This window comes from Macrobrachium rosenbergii, chromosome 27 (assembly GCF_040412425.1).
Source record: "Macrobrachium rosenbergii isolate ZJJX-2024 chromosome 27, ASM4041242v1, whole genome shotgun sequence".
Classification (NCBI taxonomy): Eukaryota; Metazoa; Arthropoda; class Malacostraca; order Decapoda; family Palaemonidae; genus Macrobrachium; species Macrobrachium rosenbergii.
The window spans coordinates 4,569,482-4,597,447 of NC_089767.1; the positions used below are offsets into that span (position 1 = coordinate 4,569,482).

The window sequence follows — 27,966 nt, forward strand, 5'->3', positions numbered from 1 at the left end:
TTTTATCTTTTTTAAATTATATGATACAAATAAAACGCGTATATAAAATTCACAACAGTGGATAGGAAAAAATTTGCTTTACAATGAATAATTTCACATTATGTTTAAAACAAAAACAAAAATCTAGTTTTTTTTTTTTTTTTTTAAACTGCATCAAAATATCAGGTTCCGTACCCGTAAACTGGTGGGCTCTCATTTAGGCCTACATGCTCTTTGTTGATTAGCTATATACACACAGCACTTGCCGCTTAGGCAAACTTTTCACTGACAGCTAAACATCCTTCGCCACTCCCATTTGTCTCATAAGTTGCCAGTTCTGCATCATGAGGAACATATCCAGTCCAATGACAGATAGTAATACAAGCAAGCACAGGCTGTCCCACAGAGATCGATATTGGGATACCACCGCTATGCTATCCGGGATGTACAAAGCTTCTGATTCCGTTTCCCTCGGGTCTATCTCGACTTCGTCGTGGTAGTGGGGTTGGTTGCCCTCGGCCAAGGCCCCATACACTGAGAGGCCTTCTTGTTGCTGGAAGTACCAGAATCCAAAGGCTTGTTTTGATGCTTCGTTCGATGCTTTCATCTGAAATGAAAACGAAAATTTCTTTCCTTTATTAGTGTTTTACATGTTCAAGATCCCTTGGACTTTAAACATTAGTCAAGGTAGCAAGCTGTATGGGTGCAAAATCTTAAAGCACCTTTAAAATGTTATAAATAATAAAATACAGCAGTAACAATGATAATCCTGATTATCCTCTGCTCACATTGTTTTATGGTTGATTTCCAAATGCAATACCAACCTTCAAGCATGAGTAATATTTCCCAGAGACATCGCATTCTTTCTTGTGGTACCGGTGGAAAAGACCAGGTTCCAAGGACCTGGGGAAGAAAGTGCTCCATTTTTATTTGACCCAACAAGAACTGATACAAAAAATATATATCACCCAAGATATTTGCAGCCATTAGTTTCATTGCAGTATGGAGATTCGTGCTGGGCAAGAAAGTAATACTGAAGACCTTGCATGATTTGTGCAGCTTTATGGAGTTACCTAATGGAATTGCTAGGCTATTTGGGACAGATGACAAGTAAGTTGTAAACAACATTAGGAATCTGTTTCAAACGAACAGGAACTAAAACATCATCTACCGTATGATTTTATAATCTCTAGCATTGATGGTTCTCCTGACAAAAGCAAGGTCCTCTCCTCCCCAACCAGTGCGGTCTTTGTCAAAACCGCCTATTTTGAGGAAGTCCTCTTTATAGACACACACCATTCCTGTGGACGAAGAAGAAAGAAATATCAATAGGACCTTTCAAGAATTTGTTTCCTGGACAACATGGTATATAAGTCAGATTTTTCACAACCCTTTTTTAAAGTGCCTTTGTTGTTACGCAGGTACAAGAAGGCCTTAAATGCTGTTTCTTTGATGGATGAACTTTATTTTTAATATTAATCTATGAAGTATGAATTATAAACTTGTCAACTCACAACACGAAATGGAAACAGCAAATAGTTTTACCATGTCCCCAGACTCTCCAGTAGCCATGATCATCTTTCACCTCCATTTGTTTCAGCGGAGGAGGAATCCGATGTTTGTGCAGTGGGTACACAAATTCTGGGTTGTACTGTGAGAATACCATGGGGATGAACACCTGCACGGAGACAGTGAGAGTAATTTAATGTAGAGAAAATAAATCCATACCGTAAAAAATAAATGAATGTATAAGAATATGTTTTAGTGCACTGTACTGTATTTATATTCAGATGAGTTTCCAGTCTGCATCTCTGTTTTAAGGCGGATAGAAACGCCTTTTTCTAGTACTGCTGTATTGTATTAATAGCCTTTATAGCTCTTGATGGCCTTTAGTTGAATTTGTTTTAGGACCTACAAAGACCAGAAAGCAAGAAAGGACTTTTGGGGGACGCACACGAGTAAGCGGTTTATCGGCGTCGGTAAGCGGTTTATCGGCACCGATAACCGGTTATTGGCACCGATATCCAGTTAGCAGTGCCGTTAAATGGTTTATCGGCGCTATTATCACCGATTTTCGGTTAGCAGCGCTTGGCTGGGAATGGAGCCCCCGCCGTTAACCGGGGACTGCCTTTTCCAAATCTGAATCAGTCAGTTGTGAGTTCCACTTTAGGAACATGTTTCTACTATGATAATCCCAATCTGATTCCTAAACTAACGGAGGACAAGATTGTAAACTGAATCTTTGCCATTGTTGGTCTTACTCCAAACTCACTATCTCATTTCTGTGGCTGGCATTGTTATTAATCTGTTTAAAGATACATCCACGCTACAGTGAAACTTGTTATAAACACACGTTGGCAACTTCTCACACACAGCACAAACAGGTTGAGTACAAGTGGCGACTTACCGATAGTCCTACCCAGTTATGAGTCGTATGATTGTACAGCATTTGCCAAATGTTCTTTCTCCGCTTACAGTCGTTGACTTGTTTTTATCCTGTTTGTGACGTGTATTCAGTAAACTGCAGACTTGTGTTTATGACATATTTTACTGTATGGTGGATGAATCCTTCTCATCAGAGCTCGTAACGTCTCATTTAATTCAGACCTTTGGTTTGGTTTTCAAATTGTATACATTGTATGCTGCTCATGGTACATCACTGTCATAATGATCAACCAGGTTACACTGGCAAGTGGGATGACTATGGCATCGCAAGCACCCACCTGATGGCCCCTAACAGGAGTCGAGATACATCTGGTGAGAAAAGCACTTGTGAAGAGAACGTCTACGTCGCAGAAGAAAAGGATTTGCCCAGAGAATTCGGTCTGTTCCACGCCTTCCTGTAGGCCCATGCCCCTGGAAAAATCTGCATTTTCCAAAAGGATGAATTGTGTCTTCAGTCTAGTAATCTCTGCTTCTGAATCCTTTAGGATTTTTCTTATACTTTGTTCATTCCCGTCAGCAAAGTAGACGAGGGTGAGTCCCACTCTGATATGACTTTCTCGCAGGACCTGAACAAGATTCGTCATGAAGAGCTGCCAAAAAATCAAGAAGAAAAGCTGTATGAATATGTGACCTTTTTTCTAAGAAGCGACTTATTTAGCCTATACCAGTAAAGGGGTTTGAATATTCAAAATTTATGAGGTTTCATTTATTTTGAAACAGTTCGAATGGAGAGACATTTGTATAAACAGAATTGCAATGGAGCATTCTTATGAATATGATATTAAATCTGTAAACTCGAGAGACACTCAAATACATTCGCATTCAACGAGCCATTTTCTTTAGGTGGGAAAAGTGGTTATGGTATTTGATGAATTCAAGCAAAAATGTTTTATGGCTCTTAAATCGTTACCCTTTTCAACAAGGTTATTCCTCCTTAACAAACGGGGCCTGTATAGCAAATAGGAACACTGGCAGTAGTACAGACATAAATAGTGATAGACCCAGACATGTCAAGCGGAGACTTCAAGACACAGACAAGCTAAACAAAATGCACCTCTATCTTAAAATGTAATCGTCTCTCTCTGGCCCACCTTTAGGGTGTCCTGTCTGCCTCTTAGAGTCACAATGATGTTGATTGCCGTCGTAGGAGAAACTGCATGATGGTAGGTGACCTTGGGTGGTCTAAGAGGCAAGATGATATTCAGCCTATCCACTGACATAGCAGCTGTGTCATTACAAGTGACGTCTGCTTCGAGTCCAACGGTTGGAATGATGCGATACCTTCAAGAAGAAGAAATAGAGGATCTTTCCTAAATAGTGACCCCCAAGGGTTTTTGGGGGGCGTTATCTAGGACTAATATTGCTTGGGGGTCATTATCTTTATGATATTTACAGTCTTTTGTTTATGTTTTTACGGTAATTCCCAATGGGCTTGTATACCAAACACGCTGCGAAGGTTGATACATACTGGGTTAAAACCCTTGGGGGTTACTACCTGGGAAAGATCCAAAATAGAAAGGCTCTGATTCACATTGTTGCATATTTCAAATCTTTGGAATGTAACCTCACACTTTCGATTTTTCAAGGACGCTGTGTTAGGCCCTGTCCACACTAGCGGGCATGCCCGTAGGGCACTTCCAGCTGTTTATATTTTCTCTCGCTTCTGAAGCAGTGTTACCAGACAGTCACATCGTTCTGGCTCCATACTCGGTCGGTCAGTATAGTGGAACGGTTATGGGAACAGTGTTTGCCCGTCAGGCAGTGCCCGCTAGTGTGGACAGGGCCTTAGAGGCAAAAGTCGCCATTGCGGGGGGAACTGGAGGACTGGAATGACCTCACCAACACTTGTCTTGCAAAACCTCATTTCTGATGGATGTGGTCTCGGGCCTCGCACCTCCTCGACGCATTTTAATACCAGTTTACTCACACCTATTCTAACCTTATTTAAAACACACTAATAGATCTGCTGGTGGTTACCATCAGTGTATCGTCCAGGCTACAGAGACATTTATTTCATTTGTTTACTTATTTCCCTGGATGAAGAATTTTATTGCTGCCTCCTCCTCGCCTGTCCCCATTTCAGAAGTCACTGTGCACCTGCACTGGTAATTTTCTTTCATAAAAAAATTTGTGCATTCTTTAATCATGAACCTGAAATGTGCTAAATATTGTAATTAAACTGTGTAATTTTTCATGGCAAAATTGTCAGTGCAACACCTTTATTTGTTAAGAATTATTAATCTTAAAAGAACATTTGTTGACAATTAGCTATTATGGTTTCCTTACGTTTGTTTCTTAAGCGTTTTTGGCAACCGTCGTCCAAATACGTTAACAGCAGAGAGAGAGAGAGAGAGAGAGAGAGAGAGAGAGAGAGAGAGAGCTTAACCAGATGGTCTTTGCCGTCAGGTGTCAACTTAATGACTGCCTTCTCGCTCATCTGCGAATATCTGCTGGAGTTTCTTTTGAAAAACTGTGTCACACGATGTGTGAGTTAGGGTTCATGAGTGAAGTAGCCAATGACTTTACTCTTGATGCGTTTAATGACACAAAATGTGTGTAAAAATATAAGGTGCATTTACACACTTTGATACCAGCATAGTGCATAACAGAAAATCCAAAGCCACTGGCCACTACCAACCCAACCTTACACATTGTAGCACAAATATTGTGGCAGAGCTTCGTTGGGAAATGGGTTTAAAAGGACAAGACGTGAGGGATTTTGTTTGTGAGAAGCAAGATGAAGCCTTTGCTGGCAACAGAAGGGAAGTTCTGGAAGGCAGAGAGCTTATGAGGAGAAAATACAAGCAGGAGCACAGTTACATGACCTTCTGGTATTAAGACTTAAGGCAGAGGTTTGAAGTAGAACCTTAGAGAGACCAGTAAGCTGAACTAGCACCCCTGTAGTTACTGCAAAAGCCCAGGTCACCCAGATTTGACGACATTCATTGAAAGAATTGAGAGATTCGCAGAGAGCCAGGGCTGGCTTATGGAAGTGGGCTGTTTGGCTCAGTGCATTATTAACAGGTGAGGATATGCAAGATTTTTGTATTATGGCCTTGTGAAGAAGCTTTGAAATATGATAGGCTGAAGAGAGAAATTTTGAATAGTACATAGTAGATGACTGAAGAAGAATTTAGGAAAAAATTTTGTGAAGCTAAACCTGGACAAGGCGAGACTGCATGTTAATTTGTAACTAGGCTACAGAAGTGTGTCAACAGGTGGATCGAAATGGCTGAATTCAGTATAAAGAGGTTTGGTGATTTTGCAGACTTACTCATCAGAGAACAATTGGTCGGCATTTGTTTGACTAAAACTGAACTGTTCCTCAGGGAAAGAGTACTTAAGGACGTTGGTGAGATGGAGAGGGTTGTTGAGCGGTTCTTTTACGTTCATGGGATAAGCACAGGGAAATGCTAAGAGTCAGTGAAGAAGTCTAGCAAGAGTATCCAGAAACCTACAGAATGCAAGACAGCTGAGCAGCGGCAGACTGACAAGAGTGAAGGTAGGTGCTGTGTGTGTCACAAGCCAGGAAACAAAGCTGTGAGCTGTGTGCTTATTAAGAATAAGGACCAGCAAATGTTCAAGCAAAAGGCCTTCATTACAATGGTAGTGGAAGAACTGAGGAAGGTAACTGTCGTCATGACTTTTGAGGACGTCACCAAAGCACAGTTGGAAGTCCATGTCAAAACTGGTGATGCTGAAAGTGAAAATTGGAGCTAAAGTGCCTGTTATGTTAGGAACATGCAAATCAGATGAACAGAGGAAGAGGCACCACAATTTATCAGTTAATGAAGGTTATGTATGCATGGAGAAAGTAACAGTGGTATGAGGTAACAGGCTGCACGTAGAAGTTTGGAAACTGAGGACGAAGAAGTGGGTTTGTGTACCCATTGATAGGAGTATCCCTAGGTATTGAGTTGCAAAGACCAATGTGAACAATCTGTACTATGTAGGAGATTTACATGCCATGTGGCTAGATAATGCCATTTTATGGACCTTACTCTTGGAAACCTTCAAGGCATAAAGGCCTATGAAGAAGTGGTGAAAACTGAAGCTGATATTATGGAAAGGTGTATGGTAAGGTGGCCAAAATATCAAGCCAGAGGAGAGTGATGCTGGGATGGAATTATAAAAGGTTGGTACCAAAACAGCAGTGGTTGTGGTCACAGACCAAGCCCATAAAAAAAAATATAGCATCAAGCCACTGACAGGATTGATGCACAATAAAAGATCAAGGTTTAGGGAACTTTAAGTTCAAGTTATCAGTGTCATATTATATCTTGTTTTTAGGGCAAGATGGCTGGGGGAACACAGCGACTCCTAGTGCTAGACATATATTGTACCCAAATAATGAAGTTAGTCCATGAATCCGTTATTGGTGGTCATCTAGGGTCTAGGATGACTGTGGACAATATAACCAGCAGTTTTAATTTGCTAGGAATGGTTGTGGACATCACCAGATTTTACAAGCCCTGTAATATTTGCCAAAAGACTGCACTTCGGGGCTGTGCTAGCAAAATACTCCTATAAAAGATGCCATTAATGGAGAAGCCATGCAAGACAATAGCCGTAGACTCGATCAAACCCATGTCATCAGTATTGGGGGGTGGGGAACAGATGCATCCTGACAGTGGTGGACTTCGCTACAAGATACCCAGAGACAGTGGTACTCCCTAAAATAGAGACCAAACTTATAGCAGAGGCACTTGCTTGAAGTTTTCAGCAGAGTGGGATTCTCCTACGATTGCTTAGTGACTCAGGTATCCAGTTTACTTTTGAGATGATGAGGGAGGTGATCCATCTAACAAGCATCAAGCAGCGGTTCATGATTCTTTGTAACCTGAGGTGCAATGGATTGTGTGAAAGGATCCATAGTGTGCTGAAATCCATGTTGAAAAAGATGTACAAGGAGAAAGCACGGGATTGGAATTGTATCTGCCAGTGATCTTGTCGTGTGTCAAGAAGTGTCACAGTTAGCCACTGGATTTTTACAATTTGGACTACTGTATGGACTGATGGACTACTGTATGGACTGATGCAGATTCTCCAGGAATTGTGAACAAGAGACTACAACAAGGATGAAGTGCTCAACACCTGTCAGTATGTGTTGGAGTTGAGAAATCAGGCTGAGAAATCACCTGGAAAAGACATGTCAACTGGCAAGAGAGTTTGTATGTGGCAAGGGGACATAAGTGGCATCACTACGATAGGAGGACCAGAGATTATCAGTTCGTGGTTGGACACAGTGTGTTAGTGTTATTGCCAAGAGAAGCAAACAAGTTGAGGCTGCAGCAGAGAGGGCCATATGAAGTCAAGGATATGGTTAATTGAATGAACTACAAGGTTAATGTTGGCAGAGAACTGAAGACTTCATACAAGCATCCTGTCTGTCTACAATGAGAGGGGAAGTAAATGAAGTACCAGCAACTGTCATCGAGGAAGAAAAATACCCAAGTGTGACCATCACTGAGGAGGAAGCCAATAAGGACCATGTAACTCCAGTAGAGGCCTGGTTAGAACCTAGGCCACAGATGGAAGAAGTGCTGTACCAAGATGTCAGTATTATCAGTGACCTAAGCGAGCAGCAGAAGAAGCGGGTATTGTAGCCACTGGAAGAATGTCAAGACATTAACAAAAATCCAGGGCAATAAAATGATGGTAAATCCCAAGGCGATGATGATGAAACTTGTAATGACAAATTTTTCACCAAGGGTTATTGACAGATCTCATTGGAGGAAGAGTCAAAAGAGAAGACCACCCACCTCTCAGTGTCAGGTGGATGATATTATTCAAGAGGATGCCATTTGGATTAGTGAACTCAGCAGTGACTGTAAACAGGATAATGAGGAAGATGCTAGCTGGAGCCATGAACACTGACCATTTTGTGGACAGTGTGTTAACTCAACAGCATCATGGGAAGAATGCATCAGGGGAGGAACTCACGGACCTATTCCGGAGGGTAAGGGAAGCAGGGCCAACTATTCTATCTTCCAAATGTTATACTGGATATAGTAATGTGGGATTCTCAAGACACAAGGTCAGCTGTAATAGAACAGTTGTAATAAAGTGAAACTGACGAAGATCTCGGTTGCGCTAGAACCAAAGACCAAGAAAGTGAGATCATTTTTAGGATTGCCAGGCTACCACTGAAAGTTTGTTGTGAACAAGTATGCAAATCTTACAGCTTCTTTAACTGACCTAGTGAAAAAGGGGTGACTGAATAAAATGGAGTGGTATTACAAGTACCATGCACCTGCTAGAGTTTGATGATGGCATATTTCCGCTTGGGTATAAAATAGAAACTCAAGAAGAACAAGCAGAACTACTTCACATTTGAAAAGAAGTAGCCAGCAGTATTTGCATCAAAGTGATTCCATCTGCACGTGTATGGGTGGATTTCTTGATATATATAGACCACAAGTCACTTCCTTCCATCCAAAAGTGCAAGATTGAAAGTCCAAGGAGTATGAGGTGAGTCACAGCAATCTAGAGCTACAGCAATCTAGAACTACAAATTCCATAAATGTAGAGCATCCCAGGAAAGCCCAACAGTTGTGCTGAGTACCTTAGCAGACTAAATTGAAAAAAAAAATTATGAGAATTTTTTTTGAAGTTGGGGTGTGCTGTCAAAGTATTATGTGATGGAGGCTTTTCTTATGTGTAGTTCCCCATGCACTGCTTTCCACGTTACAGTTTCAAGAAGTGAAATCTTTCATTCACAGTATATTCTGGAAAATTAGTTAAATACATCAGTTTTGTTTCAACGCGTGTTACGTACTGAGAACATGTAATTGTTTAGTGAGATGTTTAGTATGCTGTTAGTGAAATTGTTGTACGTTTAATTTGTTGAAGAGGCTTGTCAATGACGATTTTCATATAAGTTCTACATAACCTGTGTTTTGAGAAGTTTCCTGGTTGTCTGAGTTGTCTAATATTATGTAATGTTCTACCCTTTGTAAGAGTGCATGTTTCTGTGTGTGTGTGTGAGGACCTTTGAAGCGCTGTTGATAACCATACAAGTAAAAGACCGTTGTTGGCTAAGCTAGAAAGGCAGGCTTTGCCTGTCAGTCCGCACTTTTTCTATCTCTACTTTTTCTGTCCACCCTCAGATCTTAGAAACTACTGAGGCTAGAGGGCTGCAAATTGGTATGTTGATCATCCCCCCTCCAGTCATCAAACTTACCAAATTGCAGCCCTCTAGCCTCAGTAGTGTTTATTTTATTCAAGGTTAAATTTAGCCATGATCGTGCCCCTGGCAATGATATAGGCTACCACCGGGCCGTAGTTAAAGTTTCATGGGTTGCGGCTCATACAGCATTATACCGAGACCACCGAAAGGTAGATCTGTTTTCAGTGGTCTTGATTATACGCCGTAGTAGCCGTACAGAAAACTCGATTGCGCTGAAGAAACTTCTGTGCATTTTTTACTTGTTATGGCTTATAAACACACCAAGTAGCCCTCAAAGCCATTAGCTACTACCACATAAAAACCTTAACACACATAGTGTGACAAACTGAGCTAATGCGATTATGATACACATGTTGATCTTAGTGATAATATGCATTATTTTTATTTATATATTTTTTTGGTTTCAAGAGACTCAGGTTTACACCAATTTGGTAACCAATGTACCGCATGAGGTCTTACCTTATGGAGTTGCAATGTTCCTTTGAGTATTTTCCTGGGGACTTGGTGCTAAAGTATTTGTAGGCTCTTTCTCGCACCTACAGGAAGAAAAGATAAAACTACCATTCATACAGTGATTAATAATCATTTGGGTCACGAGAAATGACTTTTCTCAGACATCCTAAGCATATCTTTTATATTGATTATGTCGACGATATGTTAGTCTGCCGTTCCTGTTCCTTGTGAAATAGTTTTGTCTATAAATGAATATTCCATTTGAAATGGGAACATGGATGTTAGTCAGTAAGAGAAGATATCCTCCTCAAAGGCAGACCTTTCGTCAGCTGAAAGGATGAGTAGGCCTACTCTTATTTTGTGAGGGTCAGTTCTTTAGTAAATCATTTGGTAAAATTTAAACGGTAACAGCTAATTAGAGTTGTGACAAAATAGTCATCAATATAGGTCCCTTGTCAGGATAATTGCAATGGAATAGATTATGGCACCTGACCTGTGAAAGCATGAGTTGTTCGTCATGGTGCGTACTGCGGGAAACAGTTCCTCCCGTGTATTCTTGGTTGGTGTACACTCGGCTGCCGTCGTAGAAAGAGTAGTAGATGTGGTCATACCTGGAATAGAAATGCAGATTTGATGGGGTGTTCCAACTGCAGTTCAGAAGAGAGAGCGTAGAAAAAATGACCGCGTAAGAAAACGTTTTGGGAGCAGGTAAAACCTCTCCCTTCAAATAACGCCAAGGGAAGCATTCTCAAAATGTGCACTACAAGTTGGTGACCATAGCTAAAGCTTTGCTTATCAGTTTTATTACTACCAGAATTATAATGTGGTGTTTGCATGCATGCAAAAAGAATACAGTCGAACCCCGGGATTTGCGGGGGATAGGGACCACAACCCCCCTGCCCCCCTCCAATAGTTAAAATATGCTAATACTTGACACCCCTCTAAAAATGCTTATAACTGCTATTTTGATAGTTCAAACACCAAAAACCCCCTCTAGAAATGCTTATACCCCTATTTTAATAGTTTATCATGGAAAAATGTATTTAGTCACGAAAATAATATGAAAATACAATGCTTAGTGAATTTGCTCCACGAAAAATTCCGTGAAGAGGGGAATTTTCCACGAACAATGTGGATATACATTCCACAGAAAAATCCCCCAACAGGTGAAGCCTCAGATCCAGAACCGCGAATAGGCGGGGGTCGACTGCATCTCATTTTCCTTTTGTTAATCCTTCAGTTTTACTCACAGCCAGTCCCGCGTTCTTGGATACCTAGGATCTTCATTTAGGATTTCATCGTCATCTTCCCGAGGGGGTAAATTATGGGCAAAATCTCTGGGCCGTGACTCTCCCTTCTGGGTCCTCGTGGCTCGAAACGGATTCCACAGGTGATCTTTTACACTGTCTTGAATGAAAGGTTCATCTGTTAGCTATTGTAATTTCCAGGAGTCTGCCACTCCTCTTCTCTCTCTCTCTCTCTGTTCTCTCTCTCTCTCTCTCTCTCTCTCTCTCTCTCTCTCTCTCTCTCTCATTTAAGTTCTGATGGCAGTGAAACTACTTTGGGAGACCAAAGCAAGATAAACAGTGCCTTTGTTAAACTGATCTTTTGTGTTAAATTATATTACCTCCAATTTTCTTGAGATAGATAGTTCTTAATTCTTACATTTAACACTTTTGTTTGAAATATTCCACTATAATAAGGTATGAGTTATTTCCAACGAAGTAAAATAACATTAAAGATATCAGTTAAATATCACTGGGGGTTAAAGAAAGACACTGAATGAACAAATAAATGCAAATTTTTTTCTTAAAATACAATATACTTAACTGACGTCTGTGGTCGAAAAAGTAAATTACATCCAACATTTGAGAAAAGAATTCTTATGGGAAGAACTGAGAAGAATTGTACTTTATTTAAGAGAACAAAGGACTTCACTGCAAATTGAGTTCCATGCCATTTGTCATTTGCCATAAATGGTGATTTGTAAACAGAGTATACATTTATATCAAACTGAAAAAACTCTTTCCAAAAGTAAAACAACTTATTTACGGAAACTTTGAATAACAAATTAAAGAATATACAACTTTATGCTCTTACCAGTAAATGAATACATTTTGGAAAGGCAGAATACAGTAAAAATCAGTAAGATGATCAGCCGGAGGCACAGACGAATTAGTGGACCTTGAGTGACAACGAATGAGTGTAGCTGGTGACGGTATTTCTGCAACATTTCTCCTGAAAGCTCTGTGGAAACACGAGACACATGATTAACCTGAGTCAGCTATGACTCTGAAGCATCAGCGTTGAGATATCACTGAACAGTAAGCATCAGTAAAACACACACCACCACTGCAGGCATTACTTTAGGGTCTTTGCAGCGTGCCTTTCTGAGGCCCCTAGCTGCGACCCCTTTCATTCCATTCACTGTACCTCCTTTTTCATATTCCCTTTCTTCCATCTTACTTTCCACCCACTTCTAACAGTTGATTCATTGTACAACTGCTTTGAGGTTTTCCTCCTGTTGCACCTTTTAAACTTTTACTGTCAATTTCCGTTTCAGCGCTGAATGGCCTCATAGGTGCTAGTGCTTTGCCTTTGCCTAAATTCTATATGCTATTCTGTTCTGAACAGTAAGCATCAGCAATACATACACACACACACACACACATATTGCTTCTCTAAAAAGAACAGTAGAGGTCTGTACTGCCTTTAACCTGGGCTACTTCATTACTAGAAAAAGTAAGTGGAAATAACTCTCTTGTGAGGCTCAAGAGAAATGTCAAAACAGAGACTGATTCTTTATAATGTTGTTGTTGTTTCAGATTTAGCTGGCCTTGTGCCAGCACGGGCTCTTGCTCCTAGAGCAGCCCGTAACAGTTCTTTATTATTCTCGACAGGTGTTTATAAGACAAAAAGGTAGTGGGCGACCCAAGGCCCCCCCTCTGCGTCCATACAAGATTTGTGTTTTCCGGCAAGCATAAAAATACGTACAACATTCGTTACATGGCATATAAAGGTAGATATACATACTGGCAGAAAGGCCGTACAACGATCCATAAGATGAGGTACATAAAGAATCTGAAATAAAGACAGGTAAAATACATGACGTGATTAATGTACATCTGAAAGGAGAAACACAAGGAAGGAGAGGCGTGATTTGTCGCCCTTACACTCTTGCGTAGTTTACTTCTCCATTAACTGGTTCATTTCACCAGCTAAAACAGGCACTAATTCAAAGTGGAAGATTACACCCTTTACATGTGCCTCAAAGACTGGTTTCTTCCTTAATGCATGCCATGTGTGTGAAAAGATTGTCAAAGTAAGGATTTATATCATGTAAAATTTTTTATTAGATTTCACTTTAGTTGAGTCTTTCAAAAAGCCCAGAAATATATGTGTAGTCTTGATTAAATAAACAGCCAATACTGTAGTTTCATTTTGGAGGGAAATTGACTGAAAAATGTTAGTTTTAAAACCAGCAGCAGTTTTGTATACAAGGGGTCATTCCCTATCAGACAGGAAATGACCCCTGGTTTTAAGGAATCTATAGGATCTGCTACAATTTTAGTTAATTCCCAGAACATGATTTATAAATCAATGAGAGGAAAGTTTCATTTCAAATTTATAAGGTTTCTGAAATATATCCATCCTAAGATGTTCTGAAGAGTTGTTTACCTGGGTAAGGAAGGTCCTATTTCTGTCTGGTAGAGCAAAAGGCACGTCCAGATTAGAAGACCAGTGCAACATCTCAGAGAAGCATTTTATCAATTTTCTTTTATTTTAATGTGCCAAATACACGAATGTCTCCTTTGTCCACACAAACTTAGAGAAACTGCTGCTAGTACTGGAGCTTTTCTGTTTAAACATACGTCAAGGCAAGATACCCTAATGGAAAACTGACTCCTCCCATCTACACTTGCTCTACTTTGATCAGGAATTTACAGTTTGTGTGTTGGTGGCATCTTACATATCTATACGGCTGTCAAATTTTACTCGTGTGACCATTTCACATTCAATAAGAGCCAGAGCCGTTCAGGGTGTTGAAATAGTACTCAGCTGTGGGTAATGAAATTGTAAACATTGACAACGTAATAACCAGCTGAAACTTGGAATTGTTCCAGTAACAGTGATATGATGTGTATACTGTAAAAATACCTGCAGTGAACATGACTGGCAGGTATATACTACATTTACAGTATATATTTATGCATCTGCTCCGAAGCGTTTAACTTTTTGGGATGCTGATAAGCTACTTGGTTGCTGTTGGCTGGAACTATCGTTGTCACATGTTGAATTTGTGTGGAAGTCGAACTGACTCCCTGACCTTGGAGAGGGCAATGTGTGGGTTGTTGTCGGCTCCCAGATAAGCCGGCTTCGAACTGTCAATTGAGACTCAGTTCTTGTGGCCTTGCAGCAGTATCACGAATAACTTTTTTTCCCCGTTCAAGGACAGGGTGTGTGAAAGGTGGTATGTGAGCTTTGTTTCTCAAGAAGATAAATTTGCAGATGTCTAGCTGGTTTGGGCATATATTTTCTTTTCACTTTTGTATGTTTATATGTGCAATCAGTGCTTCGGGACATATATTTTCTTTTCACTACTGTACGTTTGTACATACAGTCAGTGATTCATGATGATTGCATGGAATCTTACTAACAGTTCATTAGGTTGTTCAGCCTTGTCGAAGGGGAAGACTTCTCCTGGCACTAATTGTTTCAGATACTGGTTAAACTGGACTGTCATGGGTTCTTCTTTAGGGGCAGTGAGTAATAGGCTGAGAAATACCCATGGTAGGTTTGACTTCCAGTCCAGGCTGTCACACCTGGTGATGAGTGCTGCTTTGAAGAATTGGCGGGCTCTTTCTGCCATATCATCTGCAGATAGGTTGTATAGGCAGTTGCATGATGAGTGTTTGTTGTAATCCAAATTTCTGAGATGAATGCTGGCCCTCTGTCTGATGTTATGTCATCAGGATTGCCAAAATGGCCAACCCACCCATCAGGGAATGCCTCTGCACATATTTGCTGTTGCTTCTGTCTTAAGTATTGCTTTTGGCTACTGCATGGATTACTTCATCACCACGAAGATGTATTGAATCTTCTGGATGGTGTTAAGGGCTGAATAGTGCTTATGAGGGTGATTTTGGCAAAATTTTTGCCTTTTTGTATTTTTTTTTTTTGCTAAAAGTCTTCCTTTGGCCTAGTAGAATGCCGTGATACATGTGGAACTCGTCTCCCGCCTCTATAACGGCCCCCATGGTCGTCAAGCCCCCAAAAAAAAAAAAAAAAAAAAAAAAAAAAAACTCGGTTACTGGCTATCGGAGAATTATGCGATTTTTATGCTCAGATGGTTATTTAGCATGTTAGGAAAAGAAAAAAAGAAAAAAAACTCACCCAACTCACCTCAACCCCCCGCCCCCTCTTTAGCTGTTTTTTTCTGTTCCTCAAATAAAAACTGCTATTTCTCCAGTTTTGTCTTTTTTGGAAAAGGGGTCTCCTTTCTTTGCGTGTTATACTTTTATGCCTTATATAATATAATTTTTATAGGTTTTAGGCTGTCAAGTGACATAAGATCCACAAAATGTAAGAAGGTTTTCTTCCTAAAGCGAAGTATAACTTTTACAGGAATTTTTTCCTTCCCCACACTTGATTTTTGCGTGGGGTTTTCGCTAATTTTGCTGCTCGTTTTTTTGTATTATGTACTTATTTACTGTTCGATTTTGATCATTTTTTCTCTGCATGTTCCAGGTGGATATACCAAAATATTTAAAGACCGAATTCTTTCCAAGAAAGGTAGTTTTTCTTCCAGCACCAAATTCCTAAAAATAATCGTGATCTCTTGGAGCTCCGAATTTCACGTTTTTATTTAAAAAAATAATTTGTTTCACTGTAGGATCATAAAACTCACAGAAAATGTGCGTCATTATAGTACTAATTACGCCTGAAAATTTCATGAGCCTGTTTTGATTAGTTAAATTTTGGCAAATATTTTTATGATCAGACGGGGCTCATGACCCACTATGTTGACATGAAGGTGTCCAAAGTGTTGCTGGGGTTTTGGGAATTAACCAATGCTGGCACTAGGTATTGCTTGGCCCATTTCATGATGTCCCTTTTCGACCTGTGCCAGATGAACTTCTGCATTACTAATTTGTCTGTTGTTCTTCTAGATGGATGTGAAAGATCATGGATGATGCTGAAGATGTTTTTCTGGAAGGATATTGGCACTTTGTGGGTGGGGGCATCCCGTGCTGGTGTTGCAGAGCATTTGATGTCGAGAGGAACTTCTTCCTACCGGGGGTTTGTAATAGAGGTGTGTTAGTTGTTATTTTCACTTTCTTGAAGCTGGGCCTAGGCGAGTTTGTCATAGTTTAATACTAATTGGTCTCTGTTTCACTTCCACTTTTGACAGGGCATCTGCCACTGGATTTTTCTTGCTAGGTATTTGCTTACTCATGCACCCGAATTCAACATGGCTGAGAGTTGTCACTGCTGTCTGGTGGAGAACAGGTCCTGCTTTTTGGTTAGGGCATGGACAAGAGGTTGATGATCCATTAAGATGATGAAATTTCTGATGCTTTAGGTTCATGGCAAGAAGTTCTCTGTGGAAGTTACTATAATTTCTCTCCATAGGTGTCGGTTTATTCCTGAAAAATCCAAGTGATTGAGTTGTTCTGGTGACTGCATTGCATTGGGTGGGGGTCCAGATGAGTCTTTTGGCATTTCCACCAAAGGCATTGTAGACAGGGGCCATAGTCTTAGCAATGTTCAGTAAGAATCGATGGTAGTAATTTACCATCCATGTGAATTCTTTTAATCCTTTTTATTGTTGTAGGGATTTGGTATTTCCTGATGGATAACTCTTTGGAGGGCAGAGGCTGCTTGACGAAACTCAATGACCCAGGAACTCTACAAAAGAGGCCCTGATTGTGCACTTGTTAGGGTGTGCTACTAAGTTTTATGTAAATAACTTACCCAGTAATTAATCTGCTAACAATTTCTTGCTTTGGCAGCTTGAAAATTCAAAAAAATTGCGGGTAATGCTTCACAGATTTCGTGCAGGTGACTGGTCACGCCCACTAATAGGAACATACCAAGAACTACTAGCAGACAACTTCATTCTGTTTCTGCCGGCGTTCGGGTAACACCGAGTGTTGATGGCAACTGTGTTCGTAAATTCGGCAGTCAGAGACCAGATTTAGGTGAAGGATTATCACCGATTTTGGGTAGCCTTCAAGCTTTCAGCTTTCAGGACAGTATTTTATTGTTTTGTTATTAATGCGGCTGATTCAAGTTTTTCATATTTCACTGCAGTAGTGAACTCACAATCAGGTTGTTTAACTACTGCTGGCGTAGTTTACCGCGCTACCACCCTTACAGGTTAACATAATAATGTTAACATTGCATTCGTCGCCGAACTAATTCTTACGTTCAAGACATGTTACAAGTAAATAATGTAATACAGTAATGCAAACATTGCACTATTTGCCTTTTCTGAATAGAGTAATAATGTATTCTTTGTGTTTTGCTACCACAGCCCGATATATATATATATATATATATATATATATATATATATATATATATATATATATATATATATATATATATATATATATATTATATATATATATTATATATATTATATATATATATATTATATATATTATATATATATATATATATATATATATATATATATATATATATATATATATATATATATATATATATATATATATATATATATATATATATTTATTGTTACGTATGGGGCCTTGGCTGATGAGTTATTTACTGGTTTAGCGTAATTTATAAGGCCCTGTGTGCCAAAGACACTCGTAACCTGTCAATTGAAGCTACAAATTAACCTCAAAGACAGCTGTTATAAATGAAATAAGGTCGCCGGTGGAGAAGAACCCTCGACACAAAGAATATACAGTAACTAAGGACTTTACGTTAACCGTCGCCCGACTTCAGATGCAGTCAATTTCCTATTCGTTAATATGGTTTTAAAAACACAACGGGCTCTTCCGAACAATGGATTCGAGACACAAGGCTGCGTAAAGAATGTAAAATGACTTGCTTAACCTTCCCTAATTCCTATTTAATTCACTGGAATAGTTGAATGTTGCTAAACAATATAAATTACGCTTAATCTAGACTTCGTAAAAGCAAATTGTTGCTTGGTTATCTATATGGTGGCAGAAGAATGAAACAAGGGAAACTGGAAATACAGGGAAAGATGCTAGTAAATTGACGAAGTTTTGAACAAAACTCAGACTTACCTTGGACGACTAGTTGTTGCGCACACAGCGGACAACCGGAAGTTCTGGGATTAATTCGCCACTTCATTAGTAACATAAGACTATAGACAAAGGGGCTGAAGAAGCCGTCACCATGGACATGCTTTCGTGACGGAGGTCTCCTGCTCTCTCTCCCTCGACCTTGCTGGGTCAAATACACAGGAGCGGCGTTCATGCCCTCAGGGTCTGAAATTTTGTCAAAACGTCTGCCGACAGAGTACAGGAAAGAAGTAGCTTAAGATCCCCTACCATAATGTTAATTGTGGAAACTTTTCCTATGGGGTTAAGTCCTTAATGCTACCTATCCTTGCTATGAACGGGTGTTAAATTTTAAATTTCCTACACTAACACGGCTGAGACAACCATCTTCTTCCGCCTTAGTCATAGTGATATTCTACAAATAAATGCATAGAGGGCGAACAGCATAAGATTTATAAAAGCTCCCCCCTTAAGAGTGCCTTCATTTCCTTTTCGGGCGTGAAGGTCTGTACTAAGCAAGCTGTTCGCCTCGATTAGATTACTCTTCTCCCCTGAGCAGATTTGTCCTGTGTAGCCTACCTAGCTACGGATCTACCTAACCTTAGATAGGATATGAGCTTCCATCATTACTTTACCTAATTCTAACAGTACTGGAAGGTGCTTACGGTTATTACATGCTACCTCCTATAATCATGATGTTTTAGACCTAGCCTAGTGGTCATTCTATGGCAATTCCTAGCCTAACCTATCCTAACCTGACTGTAGCACCAACGTAAGAGACAATGTTCTAACTAAATTACAAAGTTTTTTTTTGTGTTTAATACAATTAGTAATTACCAGTTAACTCATGAGGTTTGCCTCATATGATAAATGTTTGCCTCACTGAGGTCTTAGGCCATGCGTGTCATGAGCATAGTGGCTCTTTTCACAATAGTTAAAATTATCTGATGTTAGTTACACTGCTTATGTGATTGCTGCGGCTCGATGGTACGTGGAAGGGACAAGGTTACTAGTCTGATGTACAGCACTTAATTTGGTCTAGCCTATGTATAACAGAAAGAGATCACACCGGCTACCTCCTCTGGGCAAGGGGCCAGGATCACTCTAAGATGGTAGGGCACTGTGCCGAGAGGGCACTAGTGCCAGGATGAGCTTATGGCTCGGCAACTACTGGGCTCTCTTCCGCCCCTCCTTCTTCTTCTTTGGGTTCCTCCAAGGCCTATCAGTATCAGACCTAGGAAACAGTGTTAAATTTTTGGCAGCCTTGCAATTATCCGTAACTGGCATGAGACCGGGGAAGGAAGCATAGGATTTTCTTCTACTATCTCTTCATCTTGTTATAAGTTGTCGAGTTTTAGGCAGCCAAGGGGGTACAATGTACCTAGAGCACCCACCACTCTCAGTGGATGGGTTGTGGTTTTATTTCAGCTCAGGTGATAGTGTATCTGGTTGTTTTCTTTGTGGTATAGTGTCCATGGCAAAGGCACCTTTTAAAGTATTACTAGCCATGGAATAACTGCCACTGATGCTTTGTAAGCAATCGGAATACTCTTTTGCTACAAAGCTCCCACTTCAGTAGAGGTGCTCCTGGCTTTACTGCCACGCTGCTACAGGTTAGGTTGAGCAACAACCAGAGGCAGTTCTCCACTGCAGGCTCTCTTAACTGACAAAGAACTACAAGCATTGTACTTAATGCTAGTGACTTTATTTCAAATTCATTACATGACTTAATGTTCAGGAGTAGAATATGTCCATGCATCCCATCTGCCAATGTGGAATGAGCCAAGTAGTTACTGGGTAAGTTGCTTATATAAAAATGACATTTTTATATATACTTACCCAGTAATTATGGACGGAGCCCTCCCTCCTCCCCGCTGAGGACATACAGCAAAAACCGAATGAGTTTGTCGCTAGTAATTCTTGGTATTCCCGTTAGTGGGTGGGACCAGTCACCTGCACTAAATGAATATTGCCCTTCTTGACCACAATTCATTAAAGATGTTTGGAAACAAACATCTTTAATGAATACCTTTGGACTTCATCATGGTCTGCTAATACTGCATCATCATTTAAACTAGGGTAAGAAGTACACCTTCCTTAATTAACCCTACAGTGACATTTGTAGCTTACCTTAAGTTATCTATGAGAGTCTTGTGTGGATGTTGTGCAGACAGTGAGTAAAGAGTGTAATTCATGACCATTATTAGGCCTGCCAGTCCATTTTCATAGATAACATATAGCAGTCAAGATTTGTATTCTGAATATAATTGTAAATTGGTTTTAGTTTTTGTCAGTCCTTTGTAGATATTCAGGGTGATGTTTTTTTGTGCCCTTGAGAGGTTTTGTGTGGAGAGTACAGTAATTATGAGTGGATAAGACTTGTTCATTTCCGCTGCCTACTTTCTCTGTGCTGCATCCAGCCTCTTACTAAATCGCTCAGAATAAAAGTGAACAGTGTTTGATCAATGAAGTCTCTTGCGAGGTTACGGGACATAAATGATGATGCCAGCCGCCATACTTGGATCAGGCAACAATAAACCTATTGTCCACATGTGCCTCATATTCCCTGGGGTGAAATTCCAAAAAAACTACAGCTACAGAATTTGGTTTTGATGAGGAATCATAGTATCATACACTAACTCGTGTCATGTCTGGGCACAATGTCCTTTCCAGAACATACTGCAGTTTTTGTGGATCATCTCTGGGCAAGTTGTTCCTCTATTTGATGCAAAGGTTGTTTGTTTAGCACCTTTCTCAGATTTCTGGGACGAGTCCCGGATCTCAGTCAGAGTTGACAGTTCTTGGGATGTGTTAGTTCCCGATTTTGTAGTCGCTGCCTTGACTTAAGAACAGATGTGGATGTTCTCCAGAATAGGTGGGGATGTTCTCATAATTATGTTATTTTCGTTCTCTTAGCAGTTGCCTTGAAGCCTTTCTACATCTGTCCCATGGAATGAACTCATACCACAAGTAGATGAGTTTGATTATAGAGAAACTTCTTAAAATGCATTGTTGGCCAGTGGTCTTATATGGATGCCAGCAATCTAAGCGCACATGTTATTATTATGAAACCATTTTGTTTTCAGCAGGCATGAAAAGAATCTAGTTCAGCAGTTGTTGGTTTGTAATCAGTGCCTGAATAAAATGTAGTCCACAGTGCCCTATAGTGCTTCGTAAGTCAGCCAGTTCATTCGTTTTAAATATACTCTGAAATTGTGTTCTGTTTAGAATTAACATTTTGCATTAATATTACGAAATGATTACCTAGAGAAAGAGGCCTGGACTTGTGTCTGCTGAGCGAGACATGTCTCCGAGGCGGGTTAGACTTTTATGACATTGTATAGGGCAGTGGTTCTCGACCTTTTTTTTTTTTAATGATGGCACCCTAACTAATGTAATCATTACCGTGGCACCCATTCTTCACCATCCCACCACATTGCAGGAATTAACTTCTTATTTAATGAATAAAATGATTATCCATACTCATACCAAAATCAGCACACTGTACTTTATATATATATATATATATATATATATATATATATATATATATATATATATATATATATATATATATATATATATATATATATATATATATATAGTGATCATGATTATGTGAAGACTTCAGCAAACATTTTTTCCTTTCACAAATGTTCATTGGGATGATGTAGCCAAGACAAAATTCACGACAATCTTCCGGCACCCCTGGGCACTGTCTTTGGCACCCCAGGGGGCCAAGGCACCCAGTTTGAGAATCACTGGTTACAGGGACTTCTAGTGACGACAGGAAACTTGAAGCAGGAGTCTCTTACCTTTGATTTTTTTGCACAGTAAAAACAAAAACAAACATTTTTCCTTTCATAAATGTTCATATGGGATGATGTATATGTAAGACAAAATATATATATACAATCTTATATATACCCCTATATATATGTGTGTGTGTGTGTGTGTGTGTGCAATCAGTCATTTCATGAAATGACTGAAATTTCAGGCAGATAGCCAATGCACTTTAGGGACATTTGATCCCCAGAGAATACTAAACACGGCTGGTACCACCCCCAGGACTAGTTCTAAACCCGACGAAACAGTGTAGGTGAACTGTTTCGAAGCAGCTAGTCTAAGTTATTTCGCTATCTGGATGAAATTTTTCACAGTAAAAAACTGTATATATATATACAAATTGGTATCGTTTTTGAAATAGAACTATGACAAACAGGCACTGGACCTTGGTCGTAGTGATTAGTATTAGATGAGTTTTATAGAGCTATATACTTTTAAAATACTTATTTATAACATACAGGCTTATAACGAATGGAAGTGAAATCCCCGATCCCAGTTCAAGTAAATGAACTTAAAATTGTAGGTGCGTAACGAATTATTTATTACGAAATCAGGTATATAACGAACTATTGGGTGCCTCCCGGTGAGAGTTTTGTTAGTGAAAAATGCCTGTTATAACGAAGTGGCGATTTTATTGTAAAACAAATATCAAACAACTGTCATCCCAGGATCGACACTTTATCGTCTGGACTTCATCATTTGCAGTCTCCCCCTTTTTTATAACGAATGATCCCTATCTGGCCAGTCTCGGATTTTTGATGGTGAGACGCATAAGGCTGACTCACATTATACCATCACGTCACCGGCACATCACATCACGTCACCGTCCCGACATCAGCCGTGCCTTGTATGGGCGCTATCCGTCACAATCCCGTTCATTTCGTGTCCAACCTCGGCGACTCACAGATTTTAGCGACCGTCACGTCACGTCAAAATAAGCTTTTCCAAGGAAACGTGTCGTGATGTGACGGTGGACGCCGTGTGCTTGATGGTGACGTGACGTGACGTGACGGTGTGAACAAGTCCATTTGACTGCATGTAAGAAATTCTCACGTACTTTGACGTGACGTGATGTGTCGGTGACGTGATGTTATAATGTGAATCAGCCTTAACAGACTCCGACACCCAAGTTTTCAGTCGAGGCAATTAAGGAGAAATTAACTTTCTCATAACTTTGTGTTAATTAGTCTCAGCTACCATGTACTTTTGACCTATTTAGCTAACATAATTTTGATGGAGGCCGCGAGAAGTTGGTGAGGTACGATTGAAATGATTAAGAAATCGACAAGACAATTAAAATGATTCTCCTTGGTTTTTAATGGATTTTTATCAGTTTGGTAATTTATTCATTTATTTTTTTCCCCCTTTTTTTAATAAGTGAGTGGGATCTCTTCTTTCTGTATTTTCCTTGACCTCCTCTTACTGCTTCCTAATGAACACCTTAATATTCTTTGGATGGTTCTTGAATTTCAAGTCAGTGGCCCCTTTGGTGGGCTTGTTGCATTTGAATAGGGTTCATCTCTGAATAATAATAATAATAATAATAATTTCTTTAATAATAATAATAATAATAATAATTTCTTTGTAATGACCGTGCTATGGTGTAATAATAATAATAATAATAATAATAATAATAATAATAATAATAATAATAATAATAATAATAATAATAATAATATTCTTTGGAAGCTTGAATTTCAAGTCAGTGGTGGGCTTGTTCCATATGAATAGGGTTCATCTCTGAATAATAATAATAATAATAATAATAATAATAATAATAATAATAAATAATAATTTTCTTTGTAATGACTGTAATATGATAATAATAATAATAATAATAATAATAATAATTTCTTTATAATAATGACTATGATGTTTAATGTCTTCTAATAATAATAATAATAATAATGCTGATTTTTTTATTGATTTTCGATGATTTATAATAATAATAATAATAATAATAATAATAATCTCTTTATAATGAGTGTACTATGATGTTTAATGTCTTCTAAGTAAGTCACGTTGAGGTGGATGATGAGATGCTGATTTTTTTTATTGATTTTCGATGATTTCAATATGTATCAGGTTCAGAGCTTTCGTTCACTTCGCAAATACTGCACCCACTTTATACCTGAGGGCCCTTTCACCGAAATATAATTTTCGGTATTCTGTTCTTCCATCTTAACTATGGCTCCTGACATGATTCAGTGTAACTGCTCACAGTAATTGCCTTATGGCTAAATTCTGTACAATGCCCAGTGAGGTTGTATTGGTAGAGAGAGAGGTTCTTTAGAATTTAGTGCCTTTCTGAGGCCCACTAGCTGAGGTCATTCCCGTTTAAACGTTGACTTTAAAAGGTTTGAAAGGTGTAACTGAAAACCTCGCAGCTAGAGAGGTTTCTTCAGACGTTAGAGATAATATGAACGGAGGTTCAGTGACAAATGATTGCAGCTAGTGCCGAAGGGACGCTGCAATGACCTTTAAGTAATGCCTACAGTGCACTACGTGAGGTGCACTGTCGGCACTTCCCCCCCTACGGTGCCTGTCGAATTGTAGGTTAATATTCAACACTGCCCCGTCGTATAAATGATTTCCTTCCCGTCATTTCTATTGGAACTTAACTGTACTTCACAGTTCTTCGTTGGACGAGTCGGTGGAGTTCTCGGCTAGCACTCTGCTATTGAAAAAAACCTCAAATTATTAATTTGAATAGTTCAGTATTTATACATTTGGCATACAGAAGTGTCGCTAATTGCCCCTTTGCTTTTAAATAGTAACTACTTTACAGTAGTTATATCCGCCTGCCGCTAATGTCTTTGTGAAGTTTTTTTCACACAGTTAAGCAGTCTTCAGCATAACCTCATACGGGAGTGACGAGGAGCAGCTCTCTTTCCCTCTCTCTCGTTATTTAAGTGGATTTAAGGATTTATACACTCACGCTGGATTTATGACTCCGTCCTGGATTACTGCCGTATTTAGTGCTGGATTAATTACTATGGATTTTTCCTCTAACATGGACGTAATTACACACTAATTCATCGAGGATGGGATCCGGACACTGCTTAGCGATGATCGTCTATTGAATGATTTTTTCCACACTCGGCAGAACTGTTATCGCAACAGGGTAAGCATCAGGGGCTTTAATGCTTGTTCTTGCGTCACATATTCTATATGCCAGTGTTTTGAAAATAATTTCAAGTATTTTAATTTACTAAATTCTTGCTGGATTGAACCTATGATTTCAATGCAGTCTGTAATTTTATTTCTTAGGGATTTGACTACTCGTTGAATTTGCTATTTGCTTTACTGATAATTTGAGAGCTTTTGTGATTTAGTGCTGATTTAAGCAAATATTTACGTAAGGTGATTTTCGTGATGAGTTAATTGCTGTTTTCGGTGATTCGTTGATTTCAAGATTTTATTGATTTGTTTATATGAAAATTGTAGATTTTAGTCATGCGATTGCAGTAATTGATATTTTGATTCGTGTTGATTTTTTGTTGGTTTATTTTAGTTACTTTTCGTTCGTGTTGTATCCTTTGTTCTGATGTTTCCCGTGGTTGATTCTCCTTTAGGCCTACTTTGTATTTTTTAGCGGATGAGTGAAAGGAAGAAGGTTGAGCCCTCGCAGTTGTGAACCTTAATCTCTCGTACAAAAGTGCATTTCTTCGTCCTCGCTTGACATTCTTAATCATTCGAGGACTCGTTTACGTCATTCCACCACCAGCTGCTACAGTGGAATTTATCTCATTTTAAATTATATGTATTCATAAATGTCTAACCATTTAAATTTAAATTTATTAAATATTTAAAATGCATTTTTTCCATCTCTACTTTTTCACTTAAAAATGCAAAGTTTAATGATATGATCCTGGTCATTTCATGTTGATTTTATATTTACATATTTAACCCCCCCCCCTTTTTCCGCTCTGCTAGGCCCGAGTTCGAGTCTCCGGCCGGCCAGTGAAGAATTAGAGGAATTTATTTCTGGTGATAGAAATTCATTTCTCGTCATAATGTGGTTCGGATTCCACAATAAGCTGTAGGTCCCGTTGCCAAGTGACCAGTTGGTTCTCAGCCACGTAAAATGAGTCTAATCCTTCGGGCCAGCCCTAGGAGAGCTATTAATCAGCTCAGTGGTCTGGTTAAACTAAGGTGTACTTAACTTTTTAACTAAGGTGTACTTAACTTTATAACTGCACTTCACATAAGTGATCTGAAGCACGCAACACTGCACATAAAATTCCTTTGATGTGAACTTAAATTGATAGATACCTGGCTCACACGCAATCACAAACACCGGTCAGACAATAGACTGCTAACGCAGGTGGGATACTGACGGCCGTATCACACACTCACGGTCCAAAGAAACGCCCAGTGAACTATCACACCGTTACGAAGTGCTGCCTTCTCATAGCCACTTGTGACACGGCGCGGAGTCGCTCCGAAACCTTCATTTAAACTCGGTGCCATTTTTGGGCGAGGAGTTTTTCAGGCCTAATACGTTTCTGCTTCATATTTATATCGACTTCCTTACTAAGATGCAATCGTATATTGGTTTGGTAACTTTCGAACTGGGAAGATGGTCACTGCATCTCCCTCCAAGCGTAGCGGAATCCAAAGTCAGTTTCCGAACGCGGCTTCAATTTCCATATGTTCGTCTAACAGGTGAGCGACGCGTGTTAATGAGCGAATTTCAACTTCATTTCCTTTCGTATGTTAATGGTAAACACTTGCAGACTTTCGACATTTCATCGAAAAATTGGCAGAATGATCTAGAAAAGCTGTTTCCAAGGAAGCAATATTGAATATCGAAGAAGAAATCAGGGTCTATTGGTATTCAGTTTCAATAAACAGTTTAAGAGTGACCTCTTAAGCAAGTCAAGAACTCCAATGATTATCTCCTGTGGTCCTCCCGGACTTGCACTTGTTTATTACTCTGGCGTGAAAAGTCACAGAAAACTCAGGAGAAATATAAAGATTATTTGTTTGAAAAGCTACAGAAAATTCAAGGGAAATGTCAAGATGAATTTGTTTGAAAAGTTACAGAAAACTCAAATGAAATAATATTTGTTTGAAAGGTCACAGAAAATTCAAGTGAAATATAAAGATTATTTGTTTGAAAAGTCACCAAAAACTCAAGGGAAATATAAAGATTATTTGTTTGAAAAGTCACAGAAAACTCTAGTGAAGTATAAAGATTATTTGTTTGAAAAGTCACCAAAAACTCAAGGGAATTATAAAGATTGTTTGCTTAAGAAGTCACAGAAAACTCAAGGGAAATATAAAGATTACTTGTTTGAAAGGTCACAAAAGACTCAAGTGAAATATAAAGATTATTTGTTTGAAAAGTTACAGGAAACTCAAGTGAAATATAAAGATTATTTGTTTGAAAGGTCACAGACAACTCAAGTGAAATATAAAGATTATTTGTTTGAAAAGTTACAGAAAACTCAAGTGAAATATAAAGATTATTTGTTTGAAAGGTCACAGACAACTCAAGTGAAATATAAAGATTATTTGTTTGAAAAGTTACAGAAAACTCAAGTGAAATATAAAGATTATTTGTTTGAAAGATCACAGAAAACTCAAGTGAAATTTAAAGATTAATATGTTTGAAAAGTTACAGAAAACTCAAATGAAATAATAATATTTGTTTGAAAATTCACAGACAACTCGTGTGAAATATAAAGATTATTCGTTTGAAAAGTTACAGAAAACTCAAGTGAAATATAAAGATTATTTGTTTGAAAAGTCACAGAAAACTCA

General features: G+C 39.0%; 2 protein-coding genes across 3 annotated transcripts in view; one reads left to right on the forward strand and one right to left on the reverse strand.

Annotated features, from left to right (window-relative positions):
- On the reverse strand, nucleotides 1-26,601 carry LOC136853365 (chondroitin sulfate N-acetylgalactosaminyltransferase 1-like). The gene is made up of 11 exons (XM_067128771.1): nucleotides 26,473-26,601; nucleotides 12,167-12,313; nucleotides 11,317-11,473; nucleotides 10,560-10,677; nucleotides 10,073-10,149; nucleotides 3,516-3,705; nucleotides 2,703-3,014; nucleotides 1,525-1,657; nucleotides 1,151-1,280; nucleotides 804-882; nucleotides 1-586 (listed from the first exon to the last, which is right to left on the reverse strand). Exons 2-11 carry the CDS (start codon nucleotides 12,297-12,299, stop codon nucleotides 272-274), a joined length of 1,644 nt encoding a protein of 547 aa, XP_066984872.1. The 5' UTR covers nucleotides 12,300-12,313; nucleotides 26,473-26,601; the 3' UTR covers nucleotides 1-271.
- The window catches only part of LOC136853371 (mediator of RNA polymerase II transcription subunit 24-like), a 176,798-nt gene that overhangs the window by 4,086 nt on the left and 144,746 nt on the right, over nucleotides 1-27,966 (forward strand). The gene's annotated exons all lie outside the window — the stretch shown is intronic.

Excerpts from the sequence above, each read along its gene's own strand:
- LOC136853365 (XM_067128771.1), bottom strand. The coding sequence starts at position 12,299 with ATGTTGCAGAAATACCGTCACCAGCTACACTCATTCGTTGTCACTCAA. Across the intron at positions 3,706-10,072 it reads GAACATTGCAACTCCATAAG|GTATCGCATCATTCCAACCG; the intron begins GTAAGACCTCAT and ends TTCTTCTTGAAG. Across the intron at positions 3,015-3,515 it reads GCAGACAGGACACCCTAAAG|CTCTTCATGACGAATCTTGT; the intron begins GTGGGCCAGAGA and ends ATTTTTTGGCAG.